We start from the raw sequence: 22,258 nt of genomic DNA, 5'->3' as shown, positions 1-22,258 counted from the left end.
ATCTTATTAAATAAATTTAAATATCCTAAAATTCAGCTCAACTTGATTCATTTACCGTCCTATCCGTGAAGTTTAGACTTTAGATGATAATAAATCCTCTTAACCCCTTAGCATGCAAAGCCCAAATAACTTGGTATGGCCCAATTGCACACACAGAGCCAGAGGCTGCTTAAATAAGGCCCAATTCAGAAAACATTCTCAATACGATGGCCGCGGGCCTACACGTTCCGTCCCCCATCACCCCCAGACTTCCAGCTCACCTTATAACGTCGAATCCCCGGAAACCCACCCCATCGAATTCCCATCTCACGCTCCGCTCTTTTCGTCCGTCTCCATTCCTCTATTTTGCAGCAGCCCTCCTTCGTTTTCGCTTCTAATATATACTCTCGTCGCATACGCTTCCTAAAACCCTTCTCTCTCATTTTTCATTGGCTGCCACCATCGTCACTGCGCCCACTGCAGCCGCTGCCGCTACTGATCAATCTCGCCGCAAAATCCACAAAATCACAGCGCCGTGAACCGTCGCAACTCGACTCCGCACGCAGATCGATCCACCCTGCGCCTCTTTCCTGGCGAAACAAATAAAAAAAGCCGCCCATCGAGCCGATCCATCGCTAGGGTTTACTGGCGGAGCGCTAGCGAAGAAGGTGCCGATGGACGACCTCGAGAAGGCGATCCTCCTCGCATACGAGCCGAGCGTCGCCGACTCCACGCTCCGCGCTCAGGCGATTGCCTTCTGTGACCGCGTGAAGGCCGACGCTTCAGCACTCATCCGCCTCTGCCTCGACCGCCTTCAGCGCTCCCCGCTCGTTCCCGTTCAGTTCTGGTGTCTTCAGGCCCTCCACGATGTCATCCTTCTGCGCTACTCCTCTATTCCCCCCGCCGACCTCCCCCTCCTCCGCTCCGCCATGCTCTCCCTTGCCTCCGATCGCCCTCTCCCCATCGCCTCCCCTCCTTTCCTCAGGAATAAGCTCGCCCAGGCCGTTGCCGCCCTTATCCGCCATGAGTACCCTGCCTCATCCTGGCCAGATCCTTTCCTCTGCGTACTCCCCTCTCTCCCCGCTGCCGACCCCGCTTCCATTGACATGTTTGCCCGCTTCCTTGCCGCTCTCGATGATGACCTTCTCAGCCTCGACTATCCCCGCTCCTCCGAGGAGGTCTCCGCTGCTTCCCAGGTTAAGGACACCATGCGCCAGCAATGCGTCCCTCAGATTGCCCGCCACTGGTACGACGCGGTGTCGCTCTACAATTCCTCGGACCCTTCCCTTGTCACTTTAGTACTCGACACCATGCGGCGTTACATCACTTGGATCGACATTGGTCTGGTCGCCAATGATGCTTTCGTCCCTCTCCTCTTCGACCTCATTCTAGCTCCTAGCTCAACTGATCAACTCAGGGCTGCTGCTGGTAGCTGTGTTCTTGCAATCGTTCTCAAGAGAATGGATCATCGCCAGAAAATGGCTCTTCTCAGCAGTCTTCGACTAAGTAGGATTTTTGCCAATCCTGATTTGGTCCAGAAGGTTCCAGCTTTGGTCACTGGTTATGCTGCTGAGGCTCTCGAATGCTACAAGAGGTTGGGCTCTGCGGATACGGATGGTTATTCACCTCTCAATCTTCTCGACGAGGCCTTGCCTTCTATTTTGTATGTGATGCAAGAAAGTGAGGAAATGGAGTTAAGTAATGTTGTTGCTTTTCTGTCAGATTATGTGATCGCTATGAAGTCCCATTCTGCAAAACAAGCAATGTACCTTAGTCAGATCCTTGAAGCTATTAGAGTGCAAATTCTCTATGATCCTATGTACAGGAACAATCTTGATTTACCAGATAAGATTGGTAAAGAGGAAGAGGATCAGATGGGAGAACATCGGAAAGAACTATTAATACTCTTTTCTAGCATTTGCCGAGTGGCACCAAGTGTGACCCAGCTTTTTATTCAAAATTTAGCAATTACAGCCTTGTCTTCTTCCAAAAGTAGTGTGGAGGATGTAGAAGCGATGCTTACTTTATTCTACAGGTTGGGTGAGACAATAAAAGAAGAAGCTAGAACTGGCAATGGTTCGTTGGGTGAGTTGGTGCAGTTGCTCCTTTCAGCACGATTTCCTTGCCATAATCATCGTCTTGTTGCACTGATCTACCTTGAGACAGTCTCAAGGTTTATTAAGTTTGTTCAAGATAATGCTCAATATATACCTCATGTACTAGCTGTCTTCTTGGATGAAAGAGGTATACGCCATCCAAATCTTAATGTGAGCAGACGAGCTAGTTATCTTTTCATGAGATCTGTCAAGTTACTGAAAGCTAAGTTTGTGCCTTATCTGGATGTGATTTTGCAAGTATGTCTCCTCTTCTGTCATGGTCTTGTTTCTCATATATATGCATATTTCTTACTTGTTTATTGTTTCACATGTTTATTCTATTCCCAGGGATTGCAGGATATTGTGGCTCAATTCACTAGTTCAGATTGGAGCTCCAAATATCTTAAGTGTTCAGGTTCTGAAGATGGTAGCCAAACATTTGAGGTCTCAGTGTTGAAATGTCGTCTCTGTTGTCTCCTTTTGTTGACAAAACATTTTCATTTCTTTGCCTATTTCTTTTTGGATTTATAGGCAATTGGATTATTGATTGGGATGGAAGATGTTTCCCCAGAAAAGCAATCTGAGTATTTGGCAGCACTTCTTGATCCTCTTTCTCAAAAGGTTAAAATTGGATCTGAATAATTTCTTTCTTTTCTTTGGTCCATTTTCTGGCTGATTTTTGTAATTATTTCACATCATCTGGTCAATAACCAATAAGCTGACTGATGCTTTTTTAATCCAGCTGAAGGGGCTTCTTTCAGATGCCAAAGCACAGGGCCTAGAAGAATCATCAGCAAAAGCCTCAACCATCCAGCAAATTATTATGGCTTTGAATGCTTTAAGCAAGGTGTGGTGTTTTGTATTCTGAATTGTTGATATGTATTTTTCTAAGAGCAGTTAGAATTTCATTTTTCTAAATTTGTGTTTTATAGCATTGTATAATACCAATAATGAAAATGTTCTTTCTGATTTGTTTACAATTATGGAAGTTGATTGTTCCTCATGATTCAAGAAAGGGGAGCGCTTATCTGATGTTAGAGAAGTTTTTTTTTCCTATTAAATTTTGTGTATAGTTTATATATCATATGTTCTGGTGTTGTTACTTGGCATATCAAAGGCTTGGTACACTGCCCTTATGAATTTCAGGAATGATGGAGGTTCTCTTAAAGGGAAAGAGCTAAAATTCCTATAAGTTTTTTCCTTTGATGCTTTGGTTTTTAAAGTGAAAAAGAAAACAGATTGGCCATTGCAGGTTGTTATAATTCTTTGTTTTTTGCAGAATAATTTAGTTTTGTTTACTTTTTAGTGAGGGTTAGTTTGAATTAATTTGTAACTTGAATTTCTGTCTTCTAGTACAAGGGTTAGAATTTAAGAATTTCAGTTTATTGTAGTAAAAAACATACATATGAAATTTAACATTAGCAATACCAAAATAAGTGAACAAATAAGCAAGTTTGATGATCTAGATGTTTGCAAGGTACGACTTTTCATTGATTTTTCAATAAAGAACAAATATCAACAAATATAATATTCAAATTTCGTGTTTGACTATTGTGTGCCCCTTAATCAAATGTAAAAGTTCTAGAGATAATACTTGACCAGTCAAGGACAGTACTATATAGTTTGACTAGGTCAATCAACTATGGTTGGATATCTATAAACCTGACAATCTGCCTTATATTGGACTTATTTTATATTTAGTAGTAATTGTATCAAATTTCTCTGACTTGAAATTGGTCATCTTGCTGTATTTTTTTTAATATATTTGTATAAACAAATCTGAACCTCTGTTTGTTTATATTTCTTATAAACAGGGTTTTAATGAGCGACTTGCTATGAGTAGCCGCCCAGCCATTGGAATTATGTTTAAAAAGGCTAGTAAACATCCGAGGCATACATACTTTTTTTGTACATATTCTTTTAAGTTTTAACTACATTTGTGTAATGGAAGAAAATTGGTTTTATGTAATTGAAGGAAGATGATTGGTTTCAATCACGACCTTATAAATATACATTTGAGATTCCTCTTCTTTTTATTTTGCAGACATTGGGGATTGTCTTGGAAATTCTCGTCTCATTTCCAAATATTAGAGCTTTGAGAAATAAGGTCATGCAAAGAATCTTTGCAATGTGCTTTTCGTCCTTCAATAATTAATAATATGTTGTGGTTGCAGATCACATCATTCATTCATCGCATGGTTGAAATTTTAGGAGCATCTATCCTTCCGTTCCTTCCAATGCCGCTAAAGCATCTTCTTGTGGAGAATGAGGTACCTTTACCTCTCCAGCTTCTACAAATTTTATTGAGGTTTTTTCCTCAAGTACTCCACATTGTGGATGATTTTTCTTGGGTAATTCATTGTGTTTAATTGCTATGAATTGTCATTGTGGTTTTAATCATCACCAAGCCATGTTTACCTTACTCTAACTATTTTAAGTTGGCCATATGGATCGTATTCCTACATTGGCCTCTATCTTAGGCTGACTGCTAATATTCAATTCAAATTGATAATTTTTTAATTGCCATGGCACGTTCATTAGTTTTTGTCATGCAGTCTGGATATAATCCTAATGCCCAGTGCAACTAACTAATAGTCATTCTTCAAATAGGAGGCAGAGCAAGCAATAAGGCTAAAATGTGCCAAGTAGGAATTAGAAGAATTCTTAACATAGGTATAAATAAATTTAACATCAAGGGTGTATCATCAGGGCAAATGGAATAATGAAAATACATGATGTGTGTATTGCATCTCAACTTCACTGTACAAGCTATCATAAGGTAAACCTTCATAGGATACGCTAGACATCAATCAGGGGTGAATCATGGATCTGTGGGTTTACCTTCTGCACTCCTAAAGTTACTACTGAGAGTGGCACCATGTGTCTGTGTTAATATGGATATGATTTCTGATTTAGTCCAGGTTATGTTGCTCCAATGTCTCGTACAGCTTGTAGTTTCTGGTCACACGAGTCATATACATAAAGGCCATGAATAATTAGATTATCATGTCTGCCCTATGCTCCTAATAAGTACAACACAATCATCTGCTATACTGACATGTAGATATCACCGCATCTAATTTATACATGTCATAAGTAAATAGAACAGATAATCATATAGCCAATTGTACTATGATAGACATATTTGCAATTAAGCATGATACCCCACATGAGAAACTGCATGATACCCCACAACTTAAGATAATGATTTGATATTACAACATGATATAATTGCATGGTATAACATGCATAATTGTTTCATTCTATTTCTGTCACATCATCACATGAGCATAGATAATATGATTTTGCATGTACACACACAATTGCTTCACTGTATTTTCCAGTTCCATTGTTAGAACCATTAACAAAATTCTAGAGTCCTCACTATGTGTAATTATAAATTAAATGAAAATTATAAAGTAGGTTCATCTGGTTCTAAACCCAAATTATATAATTCCATAGACTTTTATTTATTTATTTCATTTCTTTGCTATTATCTTTGTTCTCATCTGTTTGTTCATCCTTAAGTAATCACATTTGAGAAATGGAACAACTCGGATTGACAGTTATTGATTCCAATCCAACTCAGTCGATCTAAATTTTGGAGCCAGCCTAGTTTCCAAATTGGGTCTTGATTCTTCCAGTTTATATCCAACATTAACCGTAGCTAGCTCAAAGCCTCAAACCTCATTCCCTGGAATAAAATCCAATACCCCAATTAAATTCAAATTGAGTTCAAGCAACCAATTGGACCGAGATAAAATCAATTTAAATTGATCCAATGAACTCTTCGAATTCAAAGATACTACTTAAAAGTCATATTGTAGTAGTTTCTTTATTTTGATCAACCTTTATCTTCTTACCAGAACTATACTATCTTCAAAATCTGAACTTCCTTGATGGTTTTACAAACTTAAATACAAGTGATTTTTGAACCACTTCCATTGTTTTTCATGCTCTCCAACCAACTTGACATAGGTAATCATTGCTATATTGCTTTATGTAGAGACCGGTGACTCTACAAGGTCCATGTATTCAACTCCCAATGGTTGGGTAGTTGAGGCATATGACTTGTGGCACTTCAGCATTTGATGGCTGTTATTGTAGATGGTCTTGTTTCATGTTGTCATATTATCAAAACTTAGTTATAAATATTACATTTTGACAAGTTTATTTCTTTTGATTTTGAAACCAGACCATTATTTCCACATCGGAACTTTTCTGACTTTGTAGATCTTGAGCTTCTTTGTTTGTTGTACAAACTTAACTACAACTAAAAAGGTGGATTTTATTCATATTGAACTGGCTCCATTATCTTTACATGTTCTCCCACTACCTTGTCCTAGTCGCCACTGATGATGTTGTCTGTATAGAAATCAATGGTGTCATGACTCATGAGGTCCATATAATTAACTCGAAATAGTTGGATAGTCAGGACACATGGCTTGTTGTGGTAGTTTTGGTGTTTAATGATTGTTACTGAAAATGGTATTATTACATATCAGATTGCTGTAATCTGCTACTAAGGTACAGTTGTTGCATTTTTTCCCTAGTTTTGCTCTTTTGACATTGAAATTACACCTTTGGCATTTGAACTGTCATAAATTTCAAGAACTTGAGCTTCTTAGCTAACCCCACTTAGTGGGATAAATGTTTGGTTGTTGTTGTTGAAGAACCTTATGTGTTAATCTTACTAACTAAATACAACTCAAGGGTATATTTTATTCATAACAAACTGGCTCCATTCTTTTGCATGTCCTACCAACAACTTGACCTTGTCGTTACTAATGAATTTTGGCTTACTGGGAGATCAAAAAGTGCATAAGGTCCATATACCCAACTCTAATAAGTAGTTTGATAGTTGGGGACAAAGCTTGTGGTAGTTGTGGCGTTGATATCTTCTATTAGAGAGATATTAGTAGCTTTAAATGTTTGATTTCAGTAAATATGATCTCTTTAATTGGTGCTTTGCAGCCAGAAGACATGGTTGATTTTCTTGTACTGGCCAATCAACTAATATGCAAATTCTCCACTTCTTTAGAGCCCATACTAGAAGATATATTTCCTGCTATTGCAAGTAGACTAATTGAAATACTTCCAAGGGATGCATTTTCATCAGTACCTGGATGCATTACAGAGGTATAGCTTGACCTTTTTTAATAGACTATTCTGTATGATGTTGATTGAGATTAGTAGCAATTGTTTTATATATATATATATATATGGTGTAATGTGTTATGTGCTTTTTGATGAAAAGTTGAATGCTGCATTAAATCTAATACAACAACCGCCCAGCCTTATCCCACTAGGTGGGGTTGGCTATATGAATCCTTTTACGCCATTGAGCTTTAGCTCTTACTATATCATCATTTATATTTAAATAAATTTTATCTTGTTTTATTGTTGCTAACTAAATCTTTTTTGGTCTTCCTCTTCTTCGCTTCATATGTGTTTGTTATAGTTTCACATTGCTTAATTGGAGTACTTATTGGCCGTCTAAGTACATTCATGTACCATTTTAAATGTCTCTCGGAATTTTATCTTAATAGATGCAATTTCGATTTTTTTTCTAATATTCTCATTTTTTATTCTGTTCATCCTCGTATGTCCACACATCCATCTTAATATCCTTATTTACAACTCTCATTTTCTGCGCATGTGTTCGAGTCATATCCCAACATTTAGCTTCATATAACATAGCAGGTCTAATTACGATTTTGTAGAATTTTCTTTTAAGTTTTAAAGATACTTTACAGTCATATAAAACATCCGATATTGTCCTCCATTTTAACAATATTGCTTGTATTTTATGTAAGACATCTCTCTCAATCATTTCATCGTTTTGTAAAAATGATTCTAAATATTTAAAGCTCTCAGTTTCATGAAACTCATTATCTCTCATCTTAACAATTGTTTCATTACGTCTAATATTGCTAAATTTAAATTCTATATATTCTGTCTTTATTCTACTAAGCCTAAAACATTTTCCTTTTAGTATTTTCCGCCAAGATTCTAGTTTACCATTTATTCCTTCACGTGTTTCATCGATCAAAATAATATCATCTGCAAACAACATGCATTACAGTACTGTATCTTGAATGTATGTAGTGAGTTCGTCCATAATTAAGGTAAAAAGATAGGGACTTAGAGCTGATCTTTGATGTAATCCTATGTTTATTGAAAATGCTTCAGTTATTCCGTCTGAAGTCTTACATCCTTGTACATATTTTTAATTAGTTCAATATATGTTACCCTAATGCTTCTCTTTTCTAGAATTATCCGTATAATTTCTCTTGGGACTCTATCATAAGTTGTTTCTAAGTTATTGAATATCATGTGTAGATCTTGTTTTTGCTTCCGATATTTGTCAATTAGTTGTCTAAGAAGATGTATATCTTCTATCGTTGGCCTTCCAAGCATGAATCCAAATTGACTTTCGGTCATCGTGGTCTCATTCCTTAATCTTTTTTTATTATTTTTTCCAAAGTTTCATGGTATTGACTCATTAATTTAATACCCCTATAGTTTGTACAGTTTTGAACCCCTTATTCTTATATAAGGGAAATTGAGTATTTACCCTCCCCGAGGTATACTTGTCCACCAAATCGGACGGTATCCCTAATGACAATATAGAAAATAATCGATATCAAACCATTTCAAACCAATACAACAACAATGCAATATAAAATCGATCAGATACAAATGTCAATGCGTGTATGTATGCATGTACATGAGTTCATACTATAAAATAAAAGTCATATTATTCTAACAAAATTCAAAACCGATCCAAAAAGAAAATTGTAAACACCAGCAGTGGAAAATAAACCAAACAACTCAAAAGGGAATCCAAACTCGAGTGGGACCGGCAAACAGGACCTTTAAGCGGCACAACACATCCTCTATCCGCTAATCTAAAAGTTAAAGGAAAAGCAAAGATAGTGATTACAACAACTCAGTGGGTATAAGAAGATATTCATGATACTATATATAAGGAGATCAAAGGATACAGTCTCATGATATAGTAAGTATTATTTACTAACTAAAAGTATAACCAACAACATACTCTCCACTAACCTGCTTGACCAGGTATAACCAATAAATCGGGAGTACATACATTACATCCAATCCCTGCACAAACAAATGCATAACTAGAATATAGCAATTCATGTCTGCACGCGAACTCGCTACCACGGATGTCTTGTGGGCAAATAAGGGTATACGTAGCTATCTAACTACGAACTATATGTGAACTCACTGTCACGGATGTCTCGTGGGCAACCATATGTATCGTGATCACTGACAACTCCCTCAACTATGAATGGAAGACGATGGTCACAAGATATACACCATGTCATGATAAGTAAAAAATAAACAATCACATCCAATAATAATACCCTATAACTACACCTCGATATGTTATCACTAACCTATGGTATGAGCATAAATATCCACCAATCTAGGTAATGCAGTAATTAGTGTTATAAAAATCGACCTAAGTGGCTCCTAGGTGGCTTTGGCGCCTAGGCGGGATTAGGCGGTCCTAGGTGCCGACTAATTGGTCGAATCGTCTAGGCACGGCGAAAATAGTACAGGATATCGAGTATCCTACTAGACCTTTTAAGAGTAAAGCTCTACAAACTATACTATGGTCTAACCTCATTAGCATATAAGCATGAGCCTAAATAACAAATAAAGGTCTAGTAGGATACTCAATATCCTACATTAGGTATGATCTTACTAAGGTATAGGCATGAGCCTAAATAACAAACAAGGGTTTAGTGAGATATTCGATATCCTACACTATGGTATCGCTACATAAAAGCACAAGTATATATAGCATGAATAGGATCGAGACTGTATGAATATCAATAGATTAAACCAAGTACAAGCAATTAAGTATCAACTTAAGAAATAATTTGAGTGGAGGCAGGGTAAACAAGTAAATGCTAACTAATCAATATATAATCAGATATAATCATGCACTAAAATCAAAAGATCTAAAGAGGGCAAATAGGAACTACCTACCTTAAAAATAGCTTGTGTCGCAATAAATTCCATCTTAAGATGTCGTCTTAATATCAGAGTCTTACATCACCATGTGTTATTTAGCTAATTACATATGAAATAAATAGCTAAATCAAATCCCAAACTAATTTGGGAAAAGTCCAAGTCGATCTATAATTAATTAATCCTAATTAATAATTAACTTCAATTTATCGCAATTCCTTGATTAAATTTGATCTAACCCATCACTAACCCTAATCTAATACATCGAAATGATTAAATTAGGTTTATCCATATCTTTATCCTAATACTCACCAAATCTGGAGTGGTTCATGGTGACTCACAACCGGAGAGATGGCTGACACACTGATGAAGTCCCATGGCCTCCTGCTCGTGACTGGAGCAGGACTGGCAGAACGACGATGCTGGGGTGGTCGCGGACAATCTCCTAGTACTAACAACTATGGCTGCGACAGCCGAAGCAAAAGAAAACGACGATGATGGCTGGCTGGGCTCGACACAACTAGAGTGAGAAGGGTTAATGGTGCTAGCAACATCTCACAGCGGTGGCCGGACACGTCGAAGAGCAGTGATGAAGGGGACATCCGTGTTGGCGCAGCGGGCCGGCAAGAGGGGAGAGGTGAATTGCCTGAAACAAAAAAAATACCCTCCTCGATCTTTTCAACTCTAGGAATGCAACAATAATAAAAGAAAATAGAAAAGAAGACTCAGCAGTTAACTTGGTTACAACCTAGGTGGTTGTTAATATAAGGCGGTTGAACAACTTACTAAGAATCTTCTTCTTTGAAGGTGGAGAAGCCTTTTACACACTGAACGCTCTAAGAGTTGCTAGGAAGTTAGTACAAGAGTTGATTGATTCTTTCCTAGCTCGGGGCCTTTATATAGCTCCTGAAAATCCTATCTCGAGTCTTGAGGGCGCCTCCAAAGGGGTTGAGGGCGCCTCTAGGGGATAGGCGGATAAAGCTTTATCTGCATGCCAATGGTCACAAAGACTGGGTTGAGACTTGAGAGCACCCTCAACGCCATGGAGGGCGCCCTCAACGCCATGAGGGTGCCCTCAATGCTGCAGGGTATAAATAGCTCCATCTTTTCTTTTTCTCCTTTTCAGCTTCCGAAGTCTCGATTACTTGGGTGATTGCGGCCAACCGAAATAGGGTTTATCCGAACCCAATTTCTGGCCTTCTCCTCGAGCAGGCTTCCACCCTCTCGTCCCTTGAATGTCGCGCACGTTCTTCTTGTCCACCGGTGTACTTTTCCGCAGCTCTTTCGTCCTTCGGACGCACAAAGTCGGTCAGCTTCCTTCTTGTGTCGTCTTTCTCGCTAGCTGCGTCTTTCGCTCGACTTCCTGCGCTCCTAAGCTTCTACACACTTAGACACAGGGATCAAAATCAAACATGACCTAACTTAACTCGGTTGATCACATCAAAACAACCACGGAGTCCAACAATCCGCGGCTCTCACAACAGGTAGTGGCTGGATTAGCATGGCCGAAGAGGGTGGCGGCTGTGGCGTCGTTGCGCTAGTCTCACACGGAAGGAGGCAATGGTGCAATGATGATCTGGTGGTCGCGGTGACAGTGTTCCGTCGGCTAGCAGTGGTGGCAAGGCACGGGCGAAGAGGGCGGATCGGGAGAGGGAGAGGAGACGACGAAGATTTTAGGTTTTCAAAAAGAAAATAAAATGAATTTCAAAATATAAAGATTTCCTCATTTAAATAGGTTTACAAAAACATGCTTTCCTCTTACCCGTTTATTCCATATATTATAAAATGACTCATTAAAAATCTAGAATTAAAAAAAAAAATTCTTAGAAAATTCTATAGGGTAATTTCTTGATCAACCCTTATTTTATTTAATTGATGTATCTCATATTTTTCCCCACTAATAAAAAATTTGGTCCCTAAATTCTATAAACTGTTTATTTTTTTCCTACTTTTTTTTTTACTTTCTCATTCCACAACAAAGATTCCTTACTTAGTGGTACATGCCCCTTTGACTCACCGAGTACACTCTTAGCTACTATTTTCAACTTTGATACTATTTTATCCCATGTCGTATTAGAGTCACCATGTATTTCACCTAATACTTGTACTCATACTTTCTTCTTAAATATATTTTGTTTCTCATCCTTTAACTTCCACCACTTAATTCTAGGAGTCGTTTATATTTGCTTTCTATTGATACTATGCATGAGACGTATATCCAACACTACTCATTTATGTTAGGTAGTTAAGCTTTCTCCAAGGATATAACTTTGCAATCTTTATAAATTTTTCTATCCTTCTTCCTAATTATAAGAAAGTTAATTTGTGATTTATTATTCCCATTTTTGAACATGTTCTTTTCTTTTCTTAAAAAATACATTAGCTAATATAAGATTATATGCTATCGCAAAATCTAATATAGTTTTTCCTTCTTCATTTTTCGTTTCAAACCCATAACCCCCATGTACCCTCTCACATTCCTCATTTTTCACTTCGACATGTCCATTTAGATCATCTCCTATTAAAATCATTTCATTTGATGGAATATTTTGTAATACTTCATCTAAGTCGTCTCAAAATTTTAATTTGGTAGCTTTATCTAATCCTACTTGCAGTGCATATATGCTAATTATGTTTAGAGTTCCTGTCGCCACTATTATCTGAATTCTATTCCCTTTTCTAACTACTCAACTTCGTCCTTTAATGAACTATCTATAACAATATCTAATCCATTTCTTGTTTTATTCTTTTCCGAATACCATAACTTAAAACTCGAGTTCTCTATCATCTTTGCCTTGTCGTCTACCCATTTTGTCTCTTGACACACAAAATACTAATTATTCTCCTAATCATCATATCTACTACCTCTATTTATTTACGAGTGAGGGTTCCTATGTTTTATGTTCTAAATCTTAGACTATTAGTTTTCCTATCATATTTGTTTGTATCCAACCCAAGTTTTTATAGAGATGTAGCGGTCCTTGCCGATACGTTATAGTTGGACCTTGCAACAGGAATTCTTGCAAATTTAGCACTATATCCGAGTTTTGGAGATGTAGCAGTTCTTGTTGAGACGTTATAGTCGGATCCTGCAATGCGTTCCTTTCGGGGAACAACCTAGCATTAACACAATAATTTAATGGATACATTCATTGAACATTTGACATAGTTTTAATATTGGTTGACAGCTTAACGCAATCCTTCTTTATCCGGGTTTGAGACCAGCCATGACGGGTTCGTCATGGACATAGTTTGCTACATTAAATGTAATATGTATGCCAAATGTCTCACTCAAGATTGTGTGAAAATATCTGACAATGGAAGTCTGTTGGTGCTTGATCTACTTGTAGGAAACCTTGATCCGCTATTTTCTTTTGATCATACATTGATGAAATTTGTTTTACTGTGTTGTTTTATATTTTTCTTTTATGCAATGTTTTGTTTTACTGGAAACAGCCTCTTGCAAAAAACAGGGTAAGGTTGCATATAATGGATCCTTTCCAGGGACCTCACATGGCGGGAGCTTTGTGCATCGGACGGCCTTTTTATGCAATGTTTTGTTGGAGGGATAACACAATGAATGAAAAGTTCGAAAAGATAAACACGGCATTTTCTGTAGACTGAATATTGGGTGAGGAAAGGTGGTGAGAGTAAAACTCTCACATCAAAATTGATTTGCTCAGGCTGGGATGATAACTGTCATTGCCTTGTTTACTCTTCCATTGACAATCACTCATCAATGTAGTCATTATGAATCGTCTACTCCATCCTCCTTTCCTGTTCCTCTTTTCCGTTGACATCCACAACCAACTTGTGCCCCCAGTGACATCCATTCTAGTCTGATCTACCACATCTTACCCATACTGTGCTGACTCATTGTACCATGTTACCACTGCTGTCCTCGCCAACTATTTCCTCTGCTATTGACCTGTTTGATGCCAGTTACATTATCAAGGCTTGGTCTAGTAGCCTTTCCCTTCACTTCCCTTCTTCAGCCCTCTGCTCTGACCTGCATCAGTGACCATCATTGTGAGTTGGTAGGTGCGAAGAAGATGATGGCTTGGATGCGAGCTTAGAGGATGAGTGTGTAATAGTGAATTTACTCTTTTCCCTTTTTCCATCTGTTAAATAAAATGCAACCTAATGCATTTCCTTTTTCTTATCTTTTGTTATGGTTGAAACTATAACAGACAATGGAAATTTGCTAGTTCCAACTAGTTTGGACCTCAATTTTGGGAATTGGTTAGAAGGGGGCTGGAGAGGACTTTGGTTGGGTTGTGTGGGTTTATTGGTTTCATTCGGCCAACTCAGTAAAGAGTATAGTGGAGTTCACACCTCGGCTGAGCTTTAAGCAATTCAGTTGAATTAAACTAATTACCTCATTTAACGGTCAAAGTCCTCTCCAGTCCAGCCCCCTCTAGCCAATTTCTGAGTATGAACTAGTTGAGACAACTAATAAACCTCCATATTTCCACATATAGATTGATGTCATTTGTGAAAAGGTGCTAGGCAATTTAATTTGGTTAAAAGTATACATGCTTGCTAGCTGTTCCAAGTAGCTTGAAGTTTAGTATGGAAAATTGGCTAGAGGGGACCAGGTGGAGAGGACCTTAGCTTGGTTGAGTGTGGTCATTAATTTATTTCGATTAAAGTTTTTGGAGCTCGGTGGAGATGTAGGATGAGCAACTAGCTTGAGGTACATGGGTATGAGATTGAGTTTGGCTAGTACTTGTATGATGTGGCTTGGCTACGAAGTGGAGTAGAATAGTTTTGTGGGGTTGAAGGGGTTAATGTGGATTAGATTTTGATAAGTTGTCTAGGGTGGGTTTAGAAATGTCCAAGGTAGTATCTCGTTTCTTTTTATTTGGTTGAATTCTGTGATTGGTCTTCAAATACAGTCCAAAAGTTCTACAGTCCAAAAGTTCATCCTTAGTAGGTGGCATTTGCTCCTTTTTTATAGGCTTCAGAGTGAATACCCAACCAATGAGTAATTGCTTGAACTATCACATGACAAAGTTTTCCGTGCAAACCCAGCTTGTCATTGTAACTGGTTTAACTGTCAGCTGAGCAATACTGGAGAGTTTTCGGGTTCTTATTGTCTGATCTTGGTGAATAGGATTGATCCTTACTCCCATTATGAACCATCTCAAAGTACTTATGCTACCTATCTAGGACACCCATGGAATAATCTCTCCAGGATACCCGTGCCTAGTGAGTAATTTTATCACATCACCCTTTTTTCATTTTGTCCCAGCCTCTTTTTCCTTTTCCCCTTCTCCCACCTTCTTTCCCTCCTCTTCCCTGTTCTCTCAACAAGGAAGCGCAACATTGTGTTTTTACAAGGGAATTGATTCTATCTAGGCAGCTCAATTTCATGCAAAATGTATAAAGTTTAAGCAATCCTCTGCTTACAATGAACTATCTAGCTTTGTTATAAAAATATTCCCTATACACATTTGTTCCTTCATGTCTGGTAATATAATTTAGATAACTTGAAAGCTTTTGTTGTATTTTATTATTCATATATGTTAATTACCCACTCTTCTATGTATTTTGTATACTTTGGTCTTAGTTTACCTAAATAATTTTTTGTTCAGAAGATCTGTACCGAAATTTGTTCAGAATTTGTCATAATCTAAATTCTCACGGGCACAAAAAATATCATCAGCAAATGAATTACACCATGAAAGCTTATCAATCTTGTCTTTGGCTAGTTACTTCGTGGAGAACCAATACTCCGGTGTTAACCAATGGACCATAGTGTTGTACAGTTAAAAATCGATAGTATTAGGGAACTTGAGAACAAAACACCATCATTCAGTCTTGACAGGAATAGTTACAGACAGCATCCATTGCAAGCAAGGAATCCTGAAAAAAAGAGGGTAGAACATTTGCTGATTCTCTGTTTTATTTTAATTAATTTAATTAATATAACAATATATTCCTAGGATAGTAATATGAAAGTGTTCGTGCAAAATAACCATTGCCATCAGTTCTGAAAGGAGACAATGCAAGTTGGTGAAATTGTAACATGCACTTGACGATGACAAGTTGAAAATCTAGTGTATGATGACGAAGCTTCTGATAGGTGTATATATGTGTAGTGTTCTTTTCCAGCTATTGTAATTTTTTTTTCTGTCATTAAAATTTATTAGTGTAAGGTAACTGGAATCCTGTCACTGATACTTTATTTTGATTGAAATTTATTTTGAAAATTTGATTTTTAACTACAGTTAAACTTTATAATTATCACCATGTGGACTGTTTATTACATGATTGCTTGTCTACTTGACTCTTTAAGGAAGTGCGAGAACTTCAAGACCTGCAGCGAACACTGTATACCTTTCTTCATGTGATGGCAAACCACAATCTTTCCTTGGTTTTCATCGCTCCAAGTTGCTGGAGATTCTTGGATGTAATAATGCAGTTACTTTTAATAACTGCTTGTAGTCACAAGGATATACTTCTTAGGAAGGTATGAGATTTTTTTTGGTTCTGTTGTTTCATATGCAAGTTTTAATTGAAATCAAGGTTTAAAATTTCGACGTGTGCTGAGGTTTCGATTCTAGACCGGAACGATACGATTTCGATATCGTATTGTGCCGTGCCGATACGGTTTCAATATTTTTTTATTTATATGTAGTAATTATTAGATAAATATGTTTTTGTGTATAGTTTAAAAATAAGTTGTATATTGATTTTATATAAGTTCTCAATTATTGATTAATTTAATATGATTAGAAAAAATAATTAAATATAATTTTCTTTAAAGAAAATTGATATATTAATAATTCGAATTAAAATAGATACATCATAATTATATAAATTAATTGTTTATTCATTTAATTAATTATTAGTTTAAATAATATATATTTAAAATATTAAAAATATCAAAATATCAATTAAACAGTAAAAAATATAAAATAATAAAAAAAATTTATCAGAATATAAATATGATTTTTTAGTTTTTTTTAGAATTTTTAGATTTTTTTAGAATTTTTTTAATAAAATTTAAAACAGTAAAAAAGAATTTTTATAATATCAATTAATAATTTTTTTTTTTTAATTTTAAATACATTTTTTAGGGATAATTTATTTAGGATTCACGAAAGCTTATTCGAAATATCACATCTCAGTTGGGAATTATTTAAATTAATTATTTTTTTTTTCCGGTAATAGTACGTAAGATCTTGCTGGTCCCACGAGGCGGCACTAGAAGCCTCCCGCGATGCTTCCGGCGGTGTCGGAGGTGTCCCACGATCGCCGATCGTGCGCAGAATCGTGGTGACGCTGACGCATGTGAAATTTATTTGCATGCGGTGTCAGTTTCACTTCCGCAATGGAACGATAAATTCCAGCGGTTTCGGACGGCACGACTCGGCACTTGAAACACTGATTGTAACTATAATAATGCTAGCCTGTGATCAGCTTTGATCTATGATATCTCATTGAGTTAGACTGTAACCATCATCCATTATGGAGTGGTGCAAATTCCTTGTTCAAGGGGAATTAGCATAAGAATAAACCTTGTTCATGTGTTTCATGATTATTATTCTGCAGATGTGCGTGCAAATTTTTGTGAAACTCATAAAAGATTGGTGCACCAGTTGTAATGGTGATGATATGGTATTTCACTTGCTATGTTTTGAGCATGTCCTCTTAAATTCTCTCTTCTTAATAAACTTTGTTATTTTGTAAACCATTTTTTCTTCTTTTTTTTTAGGTTCCTGGATTTCGCAGCTTTATAATCGAGAAATTTGCAATCAATTGTTGTCTGCACAGTGTCCTTGACAAATCATTTGATTTCCGCGATGCAAATTCTGTATGGTTCTAAACTGTCCTTTTTTTTAGTTATTCACCTGATTGATGATTTTTTTTCTAAAAAAAGAATCTGTTTGTTGAACTTGTAACTTGACATGCTGTGGCTTTTATGATATAACTGATTACTTGCAACTTGTTATTGTCTCCATTTAACATAGCTCCACCACCTGGTGCTAATAGGTGGATAGTTTAATTCTCTGATTAACAAACCTAATAAAGATTATTCTCACAATTGTTTAGATATTGTGGTGTTTTGCTAATTCTTTAGAGAGAACTCTTATGAATGTCACTTTTTCCAACTACTCTGAATAACATACTATGAAAGGATCTTTACTGAGCTGATTGGTGCCAGACTTGGTCAACTATTTTGTGTTAATATCGGCATGGGATATTGTTGCCTGTCGTGTGACCTTTCATATTTGCACCATTCTGCATCCTGATAATTACTTCTTGTAAAAGCTGTCGCTTTTTCCTTTTCCACTAAATGTATATCAGCCTTTAAATGTTCTGTCTAATGTTATAACGACCATATGCAAACTTTGGCTTATATAATTGTTACCATTAACAGCCTTCTAAACTTATTTTCCAACATACCTTTCCTTGCAACAGTTGATCCTTTTTGGAGAAATCGTGCTGGCCCAGAAAGTAATGTATGAGAAGTTGGGTAGCGACTTTGTTGTATATTTTGTGTCTAGCGGGCTACAAGGAGTTAATTGCCCACATGAACTAGTAGAACAATATTATGAAAAGTTGCAGGTACTAAAATTGTTTTAATATTTATTTGATTTTATTTTCTGTGTATCTATTAAGGTCTCTGTGTGTTGAATTCTCAATGAACTTGTCGCTGTTCTCATGGTATATGGATATTGGAAAATTGTTAATATAATTGAATTTTTAAGATACCAAAGATTGGGAAACCGTCAATGTCTAGAATTTGATAGGCATGTTCTTCCATTTATGTCTGCTTTTGGTATTGATGTTTCGTCTAACTAGTTTCATTCTGCATGAGAGCAGATTGTAGTTATATGGCAAGATCTTCAATTACTTTCTTTTAATTCATGAACTCTTTTCTGCAGACTGATGATTTGAAGGCTATGAAATCTTTTTACCATCTATTAATTGAGAATTTGAGACAGCAGCAAAATGGAAGTCTTGTTTTTAGATAGAATATTTTTATGATATGTTCAAAATGAGTCAACATCAGAGGCTAGTTGCATAATTTAATGATTTTGGACTTGCTTGCCTTGTGCAGGCATTCAGGTACTTTATTATAGTAATGTTTTCTTTATTGTGTACCTTTTCTAATGCCTATGGTACTAATTTTTGCAGGGAAGTTTTGTCCATGTACATATAGTCATTGAGAATTGAGATACATTTGAAGGTGAGAAGGTATGCTTTGTCGTCATTTTAGTTACTTATGGACATGTTTTATTGTCAAGATTTTTTTTTTCCTATTAAATTTGCATAGAATTGAATATAATATACAATTGAATCATAGTTGCATAGAGTGTTGAATTTGGTTTGTAGTTTGGGGGCTTGTTGAGCTCGCCTGTATTGAATGTGAGTCTAGCTGAAGTAGTTTTCAGTCTTTTCACTTTGCCTTAGAGGGACGCTGTTTCACTCAAAGTAGTTTAAGGCTTTGCTGAGTTTGCCTGAGTTGGATGCAACTCAACGGTCATGCACTTGTTGTTCATCCACCAATTGGTGGTAATTCTGATCCTCCTGTCTCCCATGGCCCCCCTCCGTGTTCATGGTAAAAAAAAAAAAAGGTGTAGACTTATCAATTTACAAGTAATTGAGTTTCAGGTCTTATCTGTGTCATCTTTGGTCCTCGATTGTTGTGATAATCAATTGTGAAATTATGATTTAGCTCCTTGCTGACTAGTATATTTTGATCATAACCTCTATTCGTCAGACAACTGCATGTTGGCACTGCAACATTGATCGCATCTATGTTGTATTTTATGAAAGATATTTATGGAGTTTTATTATGATATATTCATGCTATACGTCTTGTGTACATTTTATTAGAAGCCAATATGTACTTCACCCTCGTTGCTGCGATTCATGTGCAGATGCTGTACACTGCGGGGATGTTTTCTGCCAGAACAACACAAAGGAGCTCCCTTATATAAGCTTCTGAAATGTCGTTAATGGGAGAAAAAGATCAATAAAACATTGTCTATATTTTTTGTCGCTCCAAAGGAATAATTTTATTATTTAAATTTGTTCTCGTTAATTTGTTATTTTTATCACGTGATATAAGGGTTTTTTTGCATGTCCAGAGAATAAGTAGGGATTCGTGTTGAGCAGGACAAACGTATTATAAACTTATGTTGTAGCTTGAGGGGAAAATCAAAAGAAATAATAAATTGTGAAACAATAAGTTTAGGGGGGGAAATGTAGGATGCTTGGCCTTGATTTTCTATTTCCGCTTTAAGTTTTATTTGTGGTTTTTGAATTTTTTGTTGTTGCAAATTTATAATTTATACTTTAAAAAGAATAAAGGAAAAAATGAATGATTTTTTATTCGGCAATTTATCAAATCACGCACTTAAATATCTTAATTGACCAAAAGGCGTATGCTACTTTAGTTTTTACCAAAGGGCGTATTTTTTCAAATGCACTTCCCTTTTTATCCTTCTGACAAATTAAATTTTTTTTTTTGTCGTTTTCCTTTTCTCTCTCTTCTCTTTCCTATTACCTCTTTTATCAACGAAATGTAAGATTTAGTTATTTTTTTGATAACATTTTAATACATTTAGAGAAGCTAAAATAAACAATGGATAGCATAGTTAAATTCCTTGCAACATCAGGAATCCACAGGAACTGAAATGGGTGTAATCTGAGGTCTCTAGGTCCATCAGTGGGTTTTGACCGAAACCCACGGGAATTCTACTAAGATATTTACTTGACTATTGTGTTTGGAAAATAAAGTTATGGAAACCATAATTGCAGAAAGAAAGTTCAGGATTTGGATGTTTAGTCCAACTTGGTTTTATGTTTGATTGAAACATTCTGAAATTTATTAAGCAAAAGGATATCATAACATCATACAGGTAAAATGCAAATACATTGATACATAGGGATGGCTACGGGTCCGGGTTCGGGTGGGTTTGGCCAAACCCAGATCGGACCCGGCTCCGATTGCACCCATTTCAGTTTCTATGGATTCCTGGTGTTACAAGGAGTTCAAATATGCTATCCATTGTTTATTTTGACTTTTAAAAGATGTTAAAATAGCAGAAGAAAAAATCAGCAAAAAGGCTCCACGTTAGGCCTGATATGAAATCATATCAGGTCCACGTTGGGCCTGATATGGTTCCATATCAGGCCCAATGTGGGCCTGATATGGAACCATATCAGGCCCAATGTGGATCTGATATGATTTTTCCTTGAGCTTCATACAATGTATAGAAATTAATTTGATGATAGAAAATCAAGAGTTCTGTTAGTCCTATGATTTAATTGTCTTTTTCTCAAGCATGTTGTGTAAATTGATTCTCTGTTCCTCTGAACATTGTTTTATCAATATATTACTGATAGGTCCATCTTTGGATCTTGTTTGGTCAGCAACTCTTGATGAATTTCTTGATGGATCTAGTAGGATTGTGGCTTGAATTTGTACCTAATTCTTTGTGTTTGTTTCCCTTGTCACCCCATAATTGTGTAATGCCAATGGAAATGGTGTGATTGCCATAACCCACAGTCAATTTTTTTTTACTTTAAAAAAAAGATTGCATCTTCAGCAATAACTTACTGCTTCCAATAATGCTTTGACATCTGAATCAGCAACCTGGTGTCCGAGCTTGCGCAAACCATACTTTAACTCATCAAAATTTATCTGCCCTTTTTTGTTGATATCCATATTCTCAAACATTTCCTTTATGTCGGCAATCTCCTCCACAGACAAGTGTTCAGCTATCACCTGCATTAACACAGTTTTAGAATGAACATAATAATACTAGGTGTGTCTTGGAATAATCAGCTGGACAAATGTCAAGCATTCACACAGAAAGAAATCATGAAAGAAAATATTCTCACCCTAAGAGCTTTCTTTTTAAATTTATTCATCATTGAAAATTACTGGAGTCTTGCTCGAACAGTTTCACCAAGATTTACATTGGGTGCCTTATTGGCATTCTGCAGCTAAGGATGATCTGTGATGTGAATCATGAGGGTAATGTTGAGAATACAAAAGATATGATGTAGTATTAAGGCAAAGGTATTAGCAGATATTGCAATATACTGATAAAACAATGTTCAGAGGAACAGAGAATCAATTTGCACAATATGCTTGAGAAAAAGATAATTAAATCATAGGACTAACAGAACTCTTGGTTTTCTATCATCAA

General features: G+C 36.4%; 1 protein-coding gene across 3 annotated transcripts; it reads left to right on the top strand.

The window, feature by feature from the left end:
* Nucleotides 1-278: 278 nt before the first annotated feature.
* Nucleotides 279-20,286, top strand: LOC122023408 (exportin-T-like). 3 transcript variants are annotated; one of them, XM_042581498.1, is made up of 15 exons: nt 279-2,333; nt 2,424-2,519; nt 2,607-2,696; nt 2,818-2,922; nt 3,890-3,949; nt 4,120-4,182; nt 4,250-4,345; nt 7,050-7,214; nt 16,384-16,557; nt 17,643-17,708; nt 17,806-17,904; nt 18,513-18,659; nt 18,980-19,163; nt 19,233-19,284; nt 19,979-20,286. In XM_042581498.1, the coding sequence occupies exons 1-13, from the start codon at nt 654-656 to the stop codon at nt 19,067-19,069; spliced, it is 2,931 nt and encodes a 976-aa protein (XP_042437432.1). In that variant the 5' UTR covers nt 279-653; the 3' UTR covers nt 19,070-19,163; nt 19,233-19,284; nt 19,979-20,286. The 3 variants fall into 3 exon arrangements, with proteins under 3 accessions (XP_042437432.1, XP_042437431.1, XP_042437433.1); XM_042581497.1 differs by having other exon boundaries at nt 19,233-19,292; XM_042581499.1 differs by lacking the exon at nt 18,513-18,659 and having other exon boundaries at nt 19,233-19,292.
* Nucleotides 20,287-22,258: the final 1,972 nt, after the last annotated feature.

The sequence above is a fragment of the Zingiber officinale genome, chromosome 9B (assembly GCF_018446385.1).
Source record: "Zingiber officinale cultivar Zhangliang chromosome 9B, Zo_v1.1, whole genome shotgun sequence".
NCBI classification, from domain to species: Eukaryota; Viridiplantae; Streptophyta; class Magnoliopsida; order Zingiberales; family Zingiberaceae; genus Zingiber; species Zingiber officinale.
The sequence above is the reverse complement of the archived record's forward strand: the minus strand, read 5'-3'. Positions and strand labels throughout refer to the sequence as shown.

Bases quoted from the DNA above. Each gene is read 5' to 3' on its own strand.
- LOC122023408 (XM_042581498.1), top strand. From the start codon at position 654: ATGGACGACCTCGAGAAGGCGATCCTCCTCGCATACGAGCCGAGCGTC. The intron at 2,697-2,817 runs GTTAAAATTGGA...TTTTTAATCCAG, and splicing joins TTGATCCTCTTTCTCAAAAG to CTGAAGGGGCTTCTTTCAGA. The intron at 16,558-17,642 runs GTATGAGATTTT...ATTATTCTGCAG, and splicing joins AGGATATACTTCTTAGGAAG to ATGTGCGTGCAAATTTTTGT.